Below are 15,104 nucleotides of genomic sequence, written 5' to 3'. Positions count from 1 at the left end.
AATTGTAGGGGCTTTTCCTGTATTTGTAAAGACTAGTAGAGGCTGAATACTTTTGTTTAAAAACAGCATTTTAGATAAAATACTGTGCAGCCCAGTGCAGTTTCCTGAAACATATGCAGTGCTCTAAAATGAATAGCAACTTGACTGTTGTCTAAGCTTTAGCAACGGCTTAGCAAATACTATGACTGAGTGGCAAAGTTCAGGGTAGGTGTCAAACTTTCCCAAAATTCTGACGCTTTTTTTATCTGAGGTTTTGATCTGAATCAAGTTTTTAAATTAAGAGTCCAATTCTGCATTCTTTGCGCATCACTTTTCCAATTGAAGCACTAGTGTGCACTCAGTCTAGAATACAACCATTTGCTTCCTAATGGAAGGCCCTAAAGAATGGAATTTGTACAAATCTAGTCCCTGACCAATCGCAACTAGAAATAATTTATTAAATTCAGGAAAGATTTGATGTTTGGTGTCTTCAAAGACACTGGAAACTTTAGAGCCACTTGGATTTACTGGGAAATGTTATTTCTTATATGAAATAAGCTTTATCTACTAGTTCAAGCTTAGAACAGAACAGCAGGAGACCTAGATTTCTCTCTTACTGACTTACAGTGGGACTCTTAGGAAACTGCTTAGAACAAAATTTTCAAATTTAGTTAGCTAAAATTTTGAAAAGTGACTATGTGAGCTAGTCACCAAGGAGCCTAAGTCTCATTAACAGTTAATTAGCCCGTGTTTACTGCAAGTATCTGAGTAAGTAGCATGATTTTCAGAGGTGCTGAGCATGTGTAAATGTAACTGCAGTCACTCAAGTTTGAACATTTTAGTCTCTGTGATTTTTCCAAACTATATATCATGTCTGTAGGGGTATGTCTACACTGCCACCCTAGTTCGAACTAGGGTAGCTAACATAGGCATTCGAACTTGCAAATGAATCCTGGGATTTAAATATCCCGGGCTTCATTTGCATGTTCCCGGGTGCCACCATTTTTAAATGCCCGTAGTTCCAACTACCTGCCCGCGGCTACACGCGGCACGGACAGGTAGTTCAAATTAAAGCTCCTAATTCAAACTGCTGTTAAACCTCCTTGCAGGAGGAATAATGGTAGTTCGAATTAGGAGCTTTAATTCGAACTACCTAGTCCGTGCCACGTGTAGCCGCGGGCAGGTAGTTCGAACTACGGGCATTTAAAAATGGTGGCGCCCGGGAACATGCAAATGAAGCCCGGGATATTTAAATCCCAGGCTTCATTTGCAAGTTCAAATGCCTACATTAGCTACCTTAGTTCGAACTAGGGTGGCAGTGTAGACATACCCTAGCAGACCAGGACAACAGCCTTGGTCACCTGAATCTCAGCTCTGTCCTTTAACTAGTAGATGAGGCGTACGCTAGGAAAGTTTTAGTTGAATGGTGTTAAAGTTTTCAGAGCCTTTGAAACACTTTCCTGAGCTCCCAGGGACTTGGTTGCCCACAGTTGGACAAATGTAAATCTATATATACCTACTGTATAGTATATCTCGATTTATGTGCTTAATTGTAGACACTCACATGTGAAAAATTTTGTCCTTAACATCTCTGCATTCCACTTTCTCCACTTCTAAAAAGGGAACAATTAAATATTTATCTCACATGAGTGTAATGAGGTTTAGTTAATTAACATTTATAAAAAACCTTATGATTCTCAGATGCAAGGCATTATAGTACTGCATAGTAGTAGAATTATATCAGTGAATGCCTTCCAATCTCCTAAACTGATCTTTTTCAGAGTGGATGAACATGCACAAGTGGCAGTACAAACTGTCATCTGCTTTCATGAATTGCATATGAATGATAATTTATGGCAAGCACACTGTATGGATTTCAAAGTTCCAAGAAGTAGTGTATGTCCATCTGCTCAAAAGATTTGTTTCTAGCCTAAATCTTCATTTGCATAGTACAGGAAACTAAAAACCATTGACAGACATTTCTGGTTGTGCAGACCCACAGTGATTCTGAATTCTAATGCTACTATTAAGCTCTGAAAAGAAAAAAGTGGTTCTTCCCCTATAAATGTGTAAGTCGGTTGGGTTTATTCCCTATTAGGAAAAGTGCACAAATGAATTGTTTTTATGAGCCTCCATGTTTTGGGGAAATGTTAATGCCTTGCTATGAATGTATGAACAAGAATTCAGTAGAGAAATGGAAGGAAGTTTACTGTGTTCACATAACAGAGGTCCTCTTTGTTGCAAGATTACAGAACTCTGCCTTCATTCCTAACTATTACAAATATATTGGAAGGAGACGGTATAATAGGCAAGCACATATAAATGATATCATATGAAAACATAGGATAGCTTAGACTATATTTTTTATCTACATGCCTTGGTGAATCACATGAAACTTGGGGTACATAGCCAGGAATTTCTGTAAAATGTCTCTTCCTTTATTTACTAGAAAGAGAAACTGGCAGCAATTCTTATACTTAGATTGCCTAATGTTGCATTATAAAAGATTCTTGCAAGCCTTTTCTTTTAAGAAGTATTCATGGTTTCATGGTTTGTAACAGGCCTTAGAGATTCCTCCTATCAGAATATGAGGCAAGTGCCATTTCTTTGTCTTATGAAATTCCATTTATATTAGGTTTTAAAACATTAAAGTATTAAAATTATTATATGAGGGTATGTCTACACTACAAAGTTAATTCGAACTAACAGACATTAGTTCGAATTAACTTTCATAGGCGCTACACTAGCGCTCCTCTAGTTCGAACTTAATTCGAACTAGCGGAGCGCTTAGTTCGAACTAGGTAAACCTCATTGCACAAGGACTAAGCCTAGTTCAAACTTACTAGTTCGAATTAAGGGCTGTGTAGCCCCTTAATTCAAACTAGTGGGAGGCTAACCCTCCCCAGCTTTCCCTGGTGGCCACTCTGGGCACCACCAGGGAAACTCTTCTGCCCCCTCCCAGCCCCGGAGCCCTTAAAGGGGCACGGGCTGGCTACGGTGCCCGTGCCAGGTGCAAGCCTGCCAGCACCCAGCCAGCAGACCCTGCACCTGGCACACCATGAGCCAGCCACCCGATACCCCCCAGCCCTCCGCCTCTTCCCGGACCAGGCTGGCAGCTCCCAGGAGCCTGCCCAGGGCCGCAAGAGGCGGGCACCCGCCTGGGCTAGTGCAGACATCGTGGAGCTCGTCCACGAACTCCGCACTAGGCACAGGAAAGTGGCCGTCTAGGGCAGGAGAGCTGCCAGCCTGGCCACCCAGGAGCAGGTTTGCATGAAAATGGACGTACTGGGTCAGACCAAATGTCCATCTAGTCCAGTAGCCTGTCTGCCGACAGCAGCCAACCCTAGGTACCCTGGAGGGGATGGACCAAAGACAGTGACCAAGCCATTTGTCTCGTGCCATCCATCTCCAGCCTTCCACAAACCTTGGGCAGGGACACCATTTCTACCCCCTGGCTAATAGCACTCCATGGAGCCAACCTCCATGACTTGGTCTAACTTCTCTTTAAACTCTGTTCTAGTTCTAGCCTTCACAGCCTCCTGCAGCAAGGAGTTCCACAGGTTGACTCTTTGCTTTGTGAAGAAGAACTTTCTGTTATTAGTTTGAAGCCTGCTACCCATTCCTTTCCTTTGGTGTCCTCTAGTCCTTCTATTATGGGAACTAATGGAGAACTTTTCTTTATGCACCCTCTCCACACCACTCTTGCTTTTATAGACCTCTATCATATCCCCCCTCCGTCTCCTCTTCTCTAAGCTGAAAAGTCCCAGTCTCTTTAGCCTCTCTTCATATGGGACATCTTCCAAACCCCTGATCATTTTAGTTGCCCTCCCCTCTCTTTTCCCCTCTCCCACCTCTTTTTCCCAGTCTCCCCCAGTTTTGTTCAATAAAGAGAGATTCTATTTTTGAACACACATGTCCTTTAATTTGTACATCAGGATGGGGGGCTAGGGAGGGATAAGTGGAAGGAGGTGAGGGAGGAATGGGGTACGTGCCCCCGATGGGGAGGACTGGGCTGGCTCTGCAGGCTTCTCGGGGTGGAAGTTCTCGATTGTCCCCTCCCACCGGATGGCAGCCTGTGGCAAGTGCAGCCGGGGTGATGGCCGAGTGCTGTGATGTTCCACGTGTGGGCACTCAGGGTACTCCAAGCCAGGACTGCTTTGCAAGCGGGGAACCCCTGAGAACTGCCTGTCCGGGGTGGGGGTCGGGTCCCTTTAAGTACAGCGCTTGGCTAGCCTGAGACAGGAGCTCCATGCTCTAAGTCCTCATCTGATGCCCTGCCGGCTCTGCTTCCGGCCATCCTTAACCTCTGTTCAGGGTCCACTCTGTGTGCACATGCTAGTTCAAATTAGCAAAACGCTAATTCGAACTAGTTTTTAAGTCTAGCTGCGCTAATTCAAATTAGCTTAGTTCGAATTAACTAATTCGAACTAAGTTAGTTCAAATTAGCGCTGTAGTGTAGACATACCCTTTGATATAAAGTATTAAAAACCATCAGTTCCCTTCCCTCACTTTTGTTTCTCAGAAAACTGTTGATTGTCTGCCCAAATTACTGAATATTCTCAGGTTAGATCCCTGGAGCAACAGCATCACCCCACACTCCTCTAGGAACATCAGAAGGTTAGCAAAGTAGCTGTAGCAGGGTTGGAGAGAAGAGAGCTGTGCTGAGTTGCCCACATCCATAAATGGCTTTAATATTCCATTAATACTCTCCTGGGAATAGCATTAACTTCTGAGGGATGGGAGACAGTAAGAGAGAGAAAGAATTACTACATTTTAACATACTGTTTCCCCCTCACAAAACCTCTGCCTTATGCAAGGCACAGGGTTGGCTCACAGGGGACAACTTTAAAGTTGCATAGGCAATCATAAATCTGGCAAGTCCTAATTTTTGCCTGCTCAACTTTGCAACATCAATAACACTCTTCTCGTATAATTGATGTGTATAAAATATAATGAATGTAGTAAAAAATCAAAAGAACTTTCTATCAAAATACTGATGATGCTCAAAGTATTGTACAAAATAGCTGATGAACACAGAATGGTCCAGTGTACACTGATTTCAAAATACTGTGCACAGTTGGCTGACTACTTATCTTCTGATATTATTAAATTATTACATGAAAACAATTAGATGTGTCTATTACACTTATAAATCCCCCTTTGGCTAACAAATACATATGGTTGTATTTATGATTCCAGATTCATAGGCATTTATGTAAAAACCTACTCTACCATGTCCTCCACTTCTTACACTCACAGGAATAAATGACTCTAATGCAAATAATCTTCTTGAGTAAAGATGAACTAATCATGTGAGTTAAAGGTTGCATTTATGGGCTTGCTCTTGCCCTGCAGATGTAGGGAAGTGTGAGCCTTGGTCCTGGGCAACTAGGAGCTGCTATATTAGATATTCATTTCCAGGAGAGTGTGCTACACCTCAGTCCTCGGAATTCTCATGAAAGACAGCTTTAATACGTATTCAGGGTTCCAGGGCTGGAATCTCCCCAGAGAATATGCTGAATCTGTGTCTTCCCAGTCAACTGGTTATGCCCCTTCCTGGCTAACAATACCAATTTTTTGGGCTGCACAGGATAAATCTGAGGTTCAGTTCTATGGCATCTTCTGAAGCTTGATCTATATACTACATGGATAAGTGAATGTAAGCTGCCTTGCATTGACTTAGCTGTGGAAGTGTTTTCACTTACATTTTGTTCTTGCCAATGTAAATGCCTCTCTATGTGTCAGTTTAGTAACATCACCTTTTTGTAGGACTCCTTTTTGAGTTTGAGGTCATTGAAGATCTCATAGGTATAGCCAGGGTGGTCTCTTGGCATACTGCCTATCTCACCACGGAGAGGTCACAGTTTATGTAATTAGGTTGATGAAATGTCATTGTAGATACTGTGTTGCTAATATCGACTAGTATTGGCTTTCAGAAACCATCCACAAGCTTGCAGATGGGGTGGGGGACAAAGAGGGCAACTGCTTGTACCCTATGGCCCAGTGGTAGTAGTGGCCACAATCCTGGGCCCTTTAAATTGCTGCTGGAGCACCATGTCGAGTGCTCTGGGAAGCACCAAGGACTGCTGGGAAATACACACCGCTCTCCGGGCAATGCTGAAGGCTGCTTAGCCCCAGCCCTGCCACTTCTGCCCAGAGCCCTACCAGAGGATGCAGAGAAGGCCCCCCTGCCTTGCCTATAAAATCAGTATAAGTGTTCTGGTGAGGAGGTGCACCGCTGACCCAATGAGTGAAGTGTGCACACACATAAGTGATTTAATAACTTTGATAGCTCTATGCTAATTAGGCTGACATTTTTGTAGGGTAGATATTGCTTCAGGTATACTAGTAAGACACCATGTAACCCAGGACTGAATCTGACCATAAACTTTTCCACACATGTATGAGGAACTATGTTAACGTTCAGTTTTACTAAATTACATAATGTTGTTTAAAATAAAGCAAGTTCACGTACCATTACAGCCAACTTACAGCAGCCATCCACCAATTTAAATTAAAATGTCTGCAACTGCAGAGTAATTATTCTTTAATTGCTCATTTAGAACATAGAAATGAAGTCTAATTTGTTGTATTCATAACATAACAACTGTGTGAAAAAGATATTAGCATAAAGAGAGCAATTATGTACCAAGTATGAACATATTAATTCAAATACATACTTAGAGTGTTAAAGGTGTTATGTCCTTTTTCCCATTAAGCAGCAGAAAAGTTAATTTTCAGATTTACTATTAAATGAAAAGTTGTTTGAAATTGATTTGTGCCCATTTGGAGTGTTACTGTTCTCTTAGGATTTGAAAGATTGAGTGTATACTGCTGTCAAATCTTGTTTTTCCATAAAAAACTTATTGGCACAATACCCTGGCTTCCAGCTGCTCAGATGAAAAGCCTGCACACTATCCAAAACCAAACATTTCTGTAAATAACACAGATAGATATTCGCTAAAATTTAACAGCTTCTTTAGGAAATTGACTTAAGCATGCAAGGGATCTATTCCCCCTTAATGAGTGTGTGTGTGTGTATGTGTGTATAACTTCCATTAACGTTAATGAATGATGTGTGCTTACTCATAGCAAGAGTTGAATGCTCCATAAAGGCAAATAGAGACCACTGTATGAGTCACTCAGATTAACAGGATGTGACCCGCAAGTGAAAAGAAAAAAGGAGGACAGGTGGAGTAGCATCAGTGCTGGCATGGGAAAGCAGTAAAAATGCCAATGAAATAACAGTAATGAAAAAACAAACTAAAAAAATAAAGTCAGTGAGTCTTGATTTCATCTTCCATATGAACATGATTGACACCCAGTGCAATATTGTTTTGCTGTACTGTACAACGGATTGTCAGAAAGATGTATTATAACACTGTCTACACTGTGAGTCCAAGAGTTAGTGGGTGCTACCCAGATTTAGTGGTAGATATTTTACAAGTCTGACACCTGTCTTTTCATAATTGTGTGCCCAGTCCCAGCAATTGTACATCCTCTGTTAAAACAGCCATGTAGATGTGTAATAGGCCATCTGGGTGTGAAAATGCTCATTTTGCTATTTGTTCTGTGCAATGGCATAGATACCTTTGGTGTAACAAAAATAATAATTAAAGTTTGCATGTACATTGCTAAACACATTCAAAGGCTTTTGACCTAGAAATCAGAGTATAAAATCATTGTATCTGTAGAGCAACCCATATGGTATAGTAGTATTAGAGTAGTACATGTGATATATAGCTCTGCAAAATTGATAATTTCATATTATTGTACACCTTTTACCACCTCAACTGTGTAAAACATGACCCTGCTACTGTGAAATAGCAAATGGTGTTAAACACATTCAAAAATTGGTACACCAAGACCTTGGTTTATTTAGTCTCATGGCAAATACTCAAGGAAATTAATTCCAGTGGTTATAAATCTGTTGACTGAAACACAAAAAGGTGTGTGTGGGGGGGAGGGGGGGATCAAAGCCAGACAAAAAGCCCTGAAAAGAAAATTGAGTGATTGTGCAAAACAAATTTAATTAAAATCTATCAAAGCCTCTTTTTAGAAAGGGTGAATCTTGGTTAGTCTCTTATTCTGTCAAACAGTCCTTTTGGGTAGGGAAGAAAGGATTAGTTCTGTTACTCTGTTTTGAGCTGGGAATGATAATCGCTTTCCTAGTTTTGACAGAAGACAAACATAGAAGGAAGAGAAGATGAAAGATAGTAAAGAGGGGAATTATGATTTTTGTTGATGTCCTCAGGATACAAATCAGCTGGTCATTCATGAATGGATGCTCTGTGCTGGCAAGTTGGTCACAACAGCTGTTGCTGTGTATCCTAGCTTGCCTCACTGGGCAGGGATAGCATCTGGTTGGTCTGGTCAGGTCTCTCTCTTTCACTGGTTCTTCTTGGGACAAACAGAGTTGAATGGGTATCTTATCTCTCTGTACTGGTGCCACGTGGTATAGTTGATTTTATGGCCAGGGGAGGAGGTGGAGGGAAAAAAAGGGACTGATGAGAGAGAGGAAAACAATAGACTCTCACAAGTAGCAGGCTGGATTCCTTGCTGGTGGTGGTTGAATGCCCTCACTAGAGTGGAAGGGTCTGGATGTTATGGCAAAAAATCTTTCTTTCTTTCTTTCTTTCTTTCTTTCTTTCTTTCTTTCTTTCTTTCTTTCTTTCTTTCTTTCTTTCTTTCTTTCTTTCTTTCTTTCTTTCTTTCTTTCTTTCTTTCTTTCTTTCTTTCCCACAAGCCTCTTTTTTAGGCCCCCTCCTCCAAAGAGAGATCATTGGCAGAATGATTCCATCTGCTTATTATTTTATCAACTATTTAGGCCTAATTTTCAAAGTATCAGTTTTGGTCCATTAATTCCAATCTCCTTTTCCTCTTGTTTGCCAGTCATAATTTTAACACAATTTTGGGTGATATCAGTTTAAATTAAGACCATCTTTTAGTCTTCTTCTGAAATGTTTTTAAAGCAGTTCTGTGTAACAGCCATTGAAGCAATTCATGAACCCTTTACGCACTTTCCATTGGTGTGTTTGCCATGATACTAAGCAGATTGATGTCACATCAAACTCTCCACCTTGTTTAACAGAATTCAATGTTAGATGGTTTCAGGGTCATATTAACCCTTTGATTAGGTCCATTTGTTCTATCTAAATTAATACATCATCTGCCTGTTACCCAATAATCTGCCTCCTAGAGATACATCTAAGCATCCCACATCTCTGAGCACTTTCGAAGACCTGCCATTGGGAAGGGGAACGTTACAGGAAAGTTTCCTTCTCTTCCTATAACTCCATTCTATCTAATATGGATAGAACTCCAGAGTCTTCTCCCACATTGCTCTTGTCTGAGGTTCTGGACATACAATAATCCAATATACAGTATTCCAGCAACAAGTTTAAAGATTCCTCTATGGTGAATTTCAGGGCCAAAATATGTTTGTCAGATTTGTATGACTGCAAAGCTAGAACTTGTGTTCTTAATAGCATAAGGTTTTCTCAGTGCTAAGGAAGTTAGAACAGAATGCACACTGAGGTCATTATCATTTCCATAGGGCCCCGCAAAATGTAGTCAATTTTGATCAATTTCATGGTCAGAAGTTTCATTATTTCAGCTATTTAAATTTGAAATTTCCCAATGTTGTAATTTTAGGGGTCCTGACCCAAAATAGAGTTGTGGGGGTTCTCTGCAAACTTAATGGGGGGTGGTACTGATATCCTTACCTTTGCACTTCTGCTGGCGGCAGCACTGCCTTCAAATCTGTGCAGCTAGAGAATGGTGTCTGCAGTCTCGGAGCCCAGCTCTGAAGGCAGAACTGCCACTATCAGCAGTGAAAAAGTAAGGCTGGCATAGGCTACGTCTAGACTACATGCCTCTGGCGACAGAGGCATGTAGATGAGGCTACCAGGCATAGGAAAATGAAGCGGCAATTTAAATAATCGCCGCTTCATTTAAATTTACATGGCTGCCGCACTGAGCCTTCAAACAGCTGATCAGCTGTTTGTTGGCTCAGCGTGGTAGTCTGGACGCACGGGTGTCGACATCAAAGGCATTTGTCGACCACCCAGGTAAATCTCATCCCAGGAGGCATACCCGGGTGGTCGACAAATGCCTTTGATGTCGACACCCGCGTGTCCAGACTACAGCGCTGAGCCGACAAACAGCTGATCGGCTCAGCGTGGCAGCCATGTAAATTTAAATGAAGAGGCGATTATTTAAATCGCCGCTTCATTTTCCTATGCCTGGTAGCCTCATCTACATGCCTCTGTCGCTAGAGGCATGTAGTCTAGACGTAGCCCTAGTGTGGTACTGCCGCCCTTCTTTGCTGCTGTTTGTAGAGCTGGATCCTCAGCCAGCAGCCACCACTGTCCAGTGGCCAAGTTCTGAAGGCAGCATCCCAGAAATAAGAGTGGCATGGTATGCGATTGCTGCTGGTGGGGTGCTGCCTTCAGAGCTGGGTGCCCAGCCAGTAGCCATTGCTCTCCAGTTGCCCAACTCTGAAGTCAGCACATAAAAAAGGGTGGCAGTATTGAGACCCCTATAATAACCTTGTAATCCATCTGCCACTCCCTTTTGAGTCAGGTTCCCCAATTTGAAAAATGCTGATCTCCCTCTGTGAAATCTGTATAGTATAGGATAAAAGCAAACAAAAGATCAAATTTCATAGGTGGAGACCAGATTTCATGGTCCGTGACTCATTTTTCATGTCTGTGAATTTGGTAGTGTCCCAGTCATAAGAGTCCTCTCACCTATCCTGTATTGACCCTGGTGCACAAGATGTAAACAGCCAAGGCCATTCAGTACCTGCCTTCTTTGGGGAATCTCGCATTGCTACTAGGATTTTGACTCTCCAGGCAGACCATTTTACCATTTTAGAATAGGCCTGTTTAATTTACTACTATTGCCTATATATTTTTCAAATTAAAGTAGCATAAATCTTCCTGGGGAATGGATCTGGGGTACGTAGGATGTATTAACCATTTTTATTTTTTGAATGCACAACACAATGATATGTTGCCTGACTTTTGTATTAATTTTTTCTTTTTTTTAAAGAAAACTGATCAGAGTAGAGTCATATGAGACTGCACCAGCCAGTGCAAACACTGTAAAATAAAAGTAGTGTAATAAACAAACATGTATCATAGAAATCACAATGCACAATTTTATTACTGCTTTTCTAATGCAAATTCTAGAAATTACCCAATGTTGAAGGCAAAACTAAGTAATGAAACTCCTAAATCAATCCTTTTAAAATTCTGCTCAATGTTTCTGCTCTGCAGAGCTGACAAGAGCTGTATGCAAATGATTTTGCTGAGGGCAAAGGAATGCTTCATCATTAACAAGCATGACCCTTCTCTCTATGATCAAAATGTACAACATATGGCCCTTGATGTGATAGACTGTGATTGTGACCAATCCAATGCATTGCTCCTGAAGACGAAGGATAGTGTCTCTTGACACAATTGTATATTAAAAAGTAACACAATCATTAATTGTATCCACTGACACAGCAGAAATATTCCTCAAATTAATATTTCTTTAATATGACAAGGGCTGTTTTTTTAAACATCTTATGTTTAAAAAATACAAATCAGACACAGGAAAAATCCAATTACTGTACTGTGAAATATTTTGTTTCCTGCCTGCTTTCCCTGTGGTCCTTCTGGTTTATGTTAGCTTGGGTGAAAGAGCTCAAGAGAATTTTTTGATAGCTGTCGTATGAACAGTGAATAATAGGGTAAACATAGCTGTTGCTTATGCTATTTGTGCTTTTCTTCTCAAATGCTCCTCCCCCACTAAATTATTACAGCTTGCCTAAATATAGTTAGTCTTTAACAGGGTAATATATTTGCATATAGTATGAAACCATGAAGAAATAAGAAACAAATCTTCACATCACCCTTTCTGTTCAAGCCCAGCCAATAATAGTGTTATGAAAGCAGAGTTGTTACAACAGACATCCAATTTCAGTTGGAGCTGATGGAGATAATATAGAAAGCTCCTGTAAAAATTCATATTTCTGTCTGAGCAGGGACTGATATTTTGTGACCCATGGAATTTTGTCAAAACAGCCTCACAATTTTAAGCACAGTCACAGTTAAGATAACAGCTTCCCTCAGGTCCCTACGAGGCAAAACACCGAAGTTTTATTTAAGCAATGAGTAACCCCATTTTGATATCAGTGGGACTAATCACTCACTGATAATGGTGCCCACCTTAAGTGCTTCCTTACACTGTGGTCTCATAAACCATTTGCACAGCATAAAACCAGATGCTATATCTAAAATTTTGTTACTCTTTAATTTTCTTTCTCTGTACAGGTAACTCGATAGCTAAAGACAACTCAAGTCTCTCTCCAGGTTGATAATGCTAACGTAACAGGAATGCCATATCTGCAGGCAACCCTTGAAGTGAGTTTACACTGCTGGGGTGCATTGGCTTGTAATCAGCAACAGCTTGAGATCAAAACGACTGGAAAGTCATTGTGAACTTTTTTTGTCACAGAGATTTCAACTGACTGAACGAGGTACATTTACAAAATTGCACTTGCTGAGGAATATATGGCAGCAATCTAAAGTGGTGATGCTGAGCAGATGTAGAAGAGGCAGCAATCTTTTGGGTTCTCCATTCCGGACTGACGGCTCTTCATCTGTGCAAAAGCAGTCTTTGAAATGCACTGGTTCTTTCACTCTGAAATGCTCCCTGGTTCTACGTACAAATTGCTGGTGGGACTGCACACTACTTTAATCAAATTTATGTTGCAGAACTTGTCCTCTGGCATCACGCAGCTGTAGACATTTTTATTTGTATTTCTACTCTTGGACCTCTGAAAGGCTACATGTTTCAACATCTTGAAGTTGCTTTTGTTATAGGAATGGAAATATATATCCATTGTTAATAATTATTGTTGACAAGTAATAGTTATCAGAATACATCAATCATATAAGAATGTATAGCCAACCTGACATGTTTCCCTAAGGCTAACCGACTACTGTAGCTCTTTGGCAGTTTCATTATAAGTATTTTATACCTTTAAAATATACATTTCCATTTAGTTTGAAGATGATGGGTGTTTCTGGTATGTCCTTTACTTTCTTAACCTTAAGTCCTTCCAAGTTGACAGTAAGCAGTAAATGACATTAGCTAGTCCTTTTTTGTAAAGGTAGACAGGGATGCATGCAAGTTTTACAATTCTGAGATTGGATGGCATTAATTCAGAGTTTCTTTTAGTAATTTTTTTTTAAATTATCTCTTGCTTGAACACAAGTACTATCTGATGCTTATGTAGATGTCTGCTCAGCCTGTTGATAAGAGGAAAAAATATATTTTACCCCACATCTGCAATTCATCAATGTTTTGCTTACAGTTATGCAGGCCAAGCTTCTTGTCCTTTTCATAGTCATTTCCACAAATTTACATTTTTTTCGTATTTTCTACTCCTGTAGCATTTTTGCAATGTGCTGTTCTATGAAAACCCTTCATATTTAAAGGCCTTAAATATATATGAACATTATTTCTAAGTTATTACAGAATGTATAATTTTATACTCCATTTAATGTATCCAGTACCACTGGTAATGCTAAGACAAAGGAGCTCTGATACTTCATTGTTGTGCTGTATTGATGCTGTCTAAGCATGCTGACTAAAGAGAGAGTTATCGAGTATGCTTTTTGTCTAAATAGAGACAAAGACCATAGAATCTCCGACCTCAAAATAATTCTGTAGGCAGTCTCATTCCAATAGCCTGCATGGTTACCAGTATCTTTAAAAAAAGGGGGAAGACTTTTTATAGTTACAAGCCATTGACATGGCTAATTAGCTATAAATTGGGTTCCCCATGATGGATAAACACCTTGGAGTGCTCTGCTTTGTCACAGTATCCTAGGATCTTCCAAAACTATTTCATCACCTCTCCCATATTATTGCACAGGAGAACTAAAATTTAATGATTGTTAGGAATAATTTGAGATGCATATTTTATCATTGTGCTGCATAATAATAAAAATGTTGGCAGGGAAAGATTCTTTTCTGATTAAAATTTAATTTGGATAAACTATAGCACCAATAGCTAGCTCAGTTTTTTCAAATGGATTAATATTGTATGGATTTGTGCTAAAAGAACATCTTAAGGAGAAAAATAATTCTTTGGAACAGTATAAATTATAACTGTGTAATTTTGTAGAATATGAGTTTAGCCTTAATCTGGTCAAAATACTGCATCATGCTTCTCAGTGTTTGTTTCCTTTTACTTTGTTCTCAAGATCAACACTGAAAATACTGTATTATATACAAGTGTAACACATGCTTATCAATAGGTGAAAATAAATGGATTTTCAAATATATTGAATAGATTATTTGCAGTAGATTAATGTTGTGACTATTTATAACAAGTGAATAAAATTGTGATATCTACTTGAGTCCCCTGTATGGATATGCACTTAGAAGATTGGTTCTGTTCACCCATAGAAAAATGGTTTTTATCACCAGTGGAAAAAATGATCATGGGCTATATTGATTTCATGTTTCTTTAGAAAACACATAGAACAAATTATACCATTTTCAGTTTTTGAGAAGGAAGGAGTTTGAAGAGATATGTTAGCATATTCTTCTGACAAACACTGTCATGTTTCAAATGATAAATATTAGAGTTGACCAAAATTCAGAATTTCCATTCTGTGGAAAACTCTGACATACAAGCATGTGGTTTGGGGAAAAAATATTACAATTTTTTACAGATGGGAAATTCTGAAAAAAAAAATCAATTTTTTGGACCAAAATAAAGCATTTAGACATTACCAAAAAAAATGTTGTGCTTGGGTCTGTTGTTCTGAGCCCAAACATTTTCTTATGTATCAATTAAACACTAAATTGCATTATCTTATTGAGGCACATTGCCTCATGGGAGTTATTGATTAAAAGCCTGATGTCCCAATTCTCCCACCTCCACTCACATGGACTAGGCTCCCTGTTTGAACCGTATCTCCTGAATCATGTGACTCACACCATGCAGCTTAGTCTCAGGGGAAATCTAACTTTCACTATGGAAAATGGAGTCCTCCAAAGACTCCAGCCATATGAAAGAATGGGGACCAAATTATAATGCCCATAAAGCAACATTCAGG

General features: G+C 39.9%; 1 protein-coding gene across 4 annotated transcripts in view; it reads left to right on the top strand.

Annotated features, from left to right (window-relative positions):
- TAFA2 (TAFA chemokine like family member 2) overlaps positions 1-14,463 on the top strand; it is a 285,517-nt gene extending 271,054 nt beyond the window's left edge. The window contains exons 5-6 of one of the 4 annotated variants that reach the window (XR_012904382.2): positions 12,303-12,392; positions 12,487-14,463. Coding sequence is in view for 1 of the 4 variants with exons in the window: in XM_075930749.2 (XP_075786864.2) it covers positions 12,303-12,314 (12 nt within the window). In the remaining 3 variants the exon portion in view is untranslated. Of the gene's footprint in view, positions 1-12,302 lie in introns of all 4 variants that reach the window. The other 3 variants (XR_012904380.2, XR_012904378.2, XM_075930749.2) reach the window with 3 other exon arrangements.
- The last annotated feature ends 641 nt before the right edge of the window (positions 14,464-15,104 follow it).

Source organism: Pelodiscus sinensis, chromosome 1 (assembly GCF_052426305.1).
Source record: "Pelodiscus sinensis isolate ZL-2025 chromosome 1, ASM5242630v1, whole genome shotgun sequence".
Lineage (NCBI taxonomy): Eukaryota > Metazoa > Chordata > Testudines > Trionychidae > Pelodiscus > Pelodiscus sinensis.
This window is presented reverse-complemented; position numbering and strand designations above follow the sequence as displayed.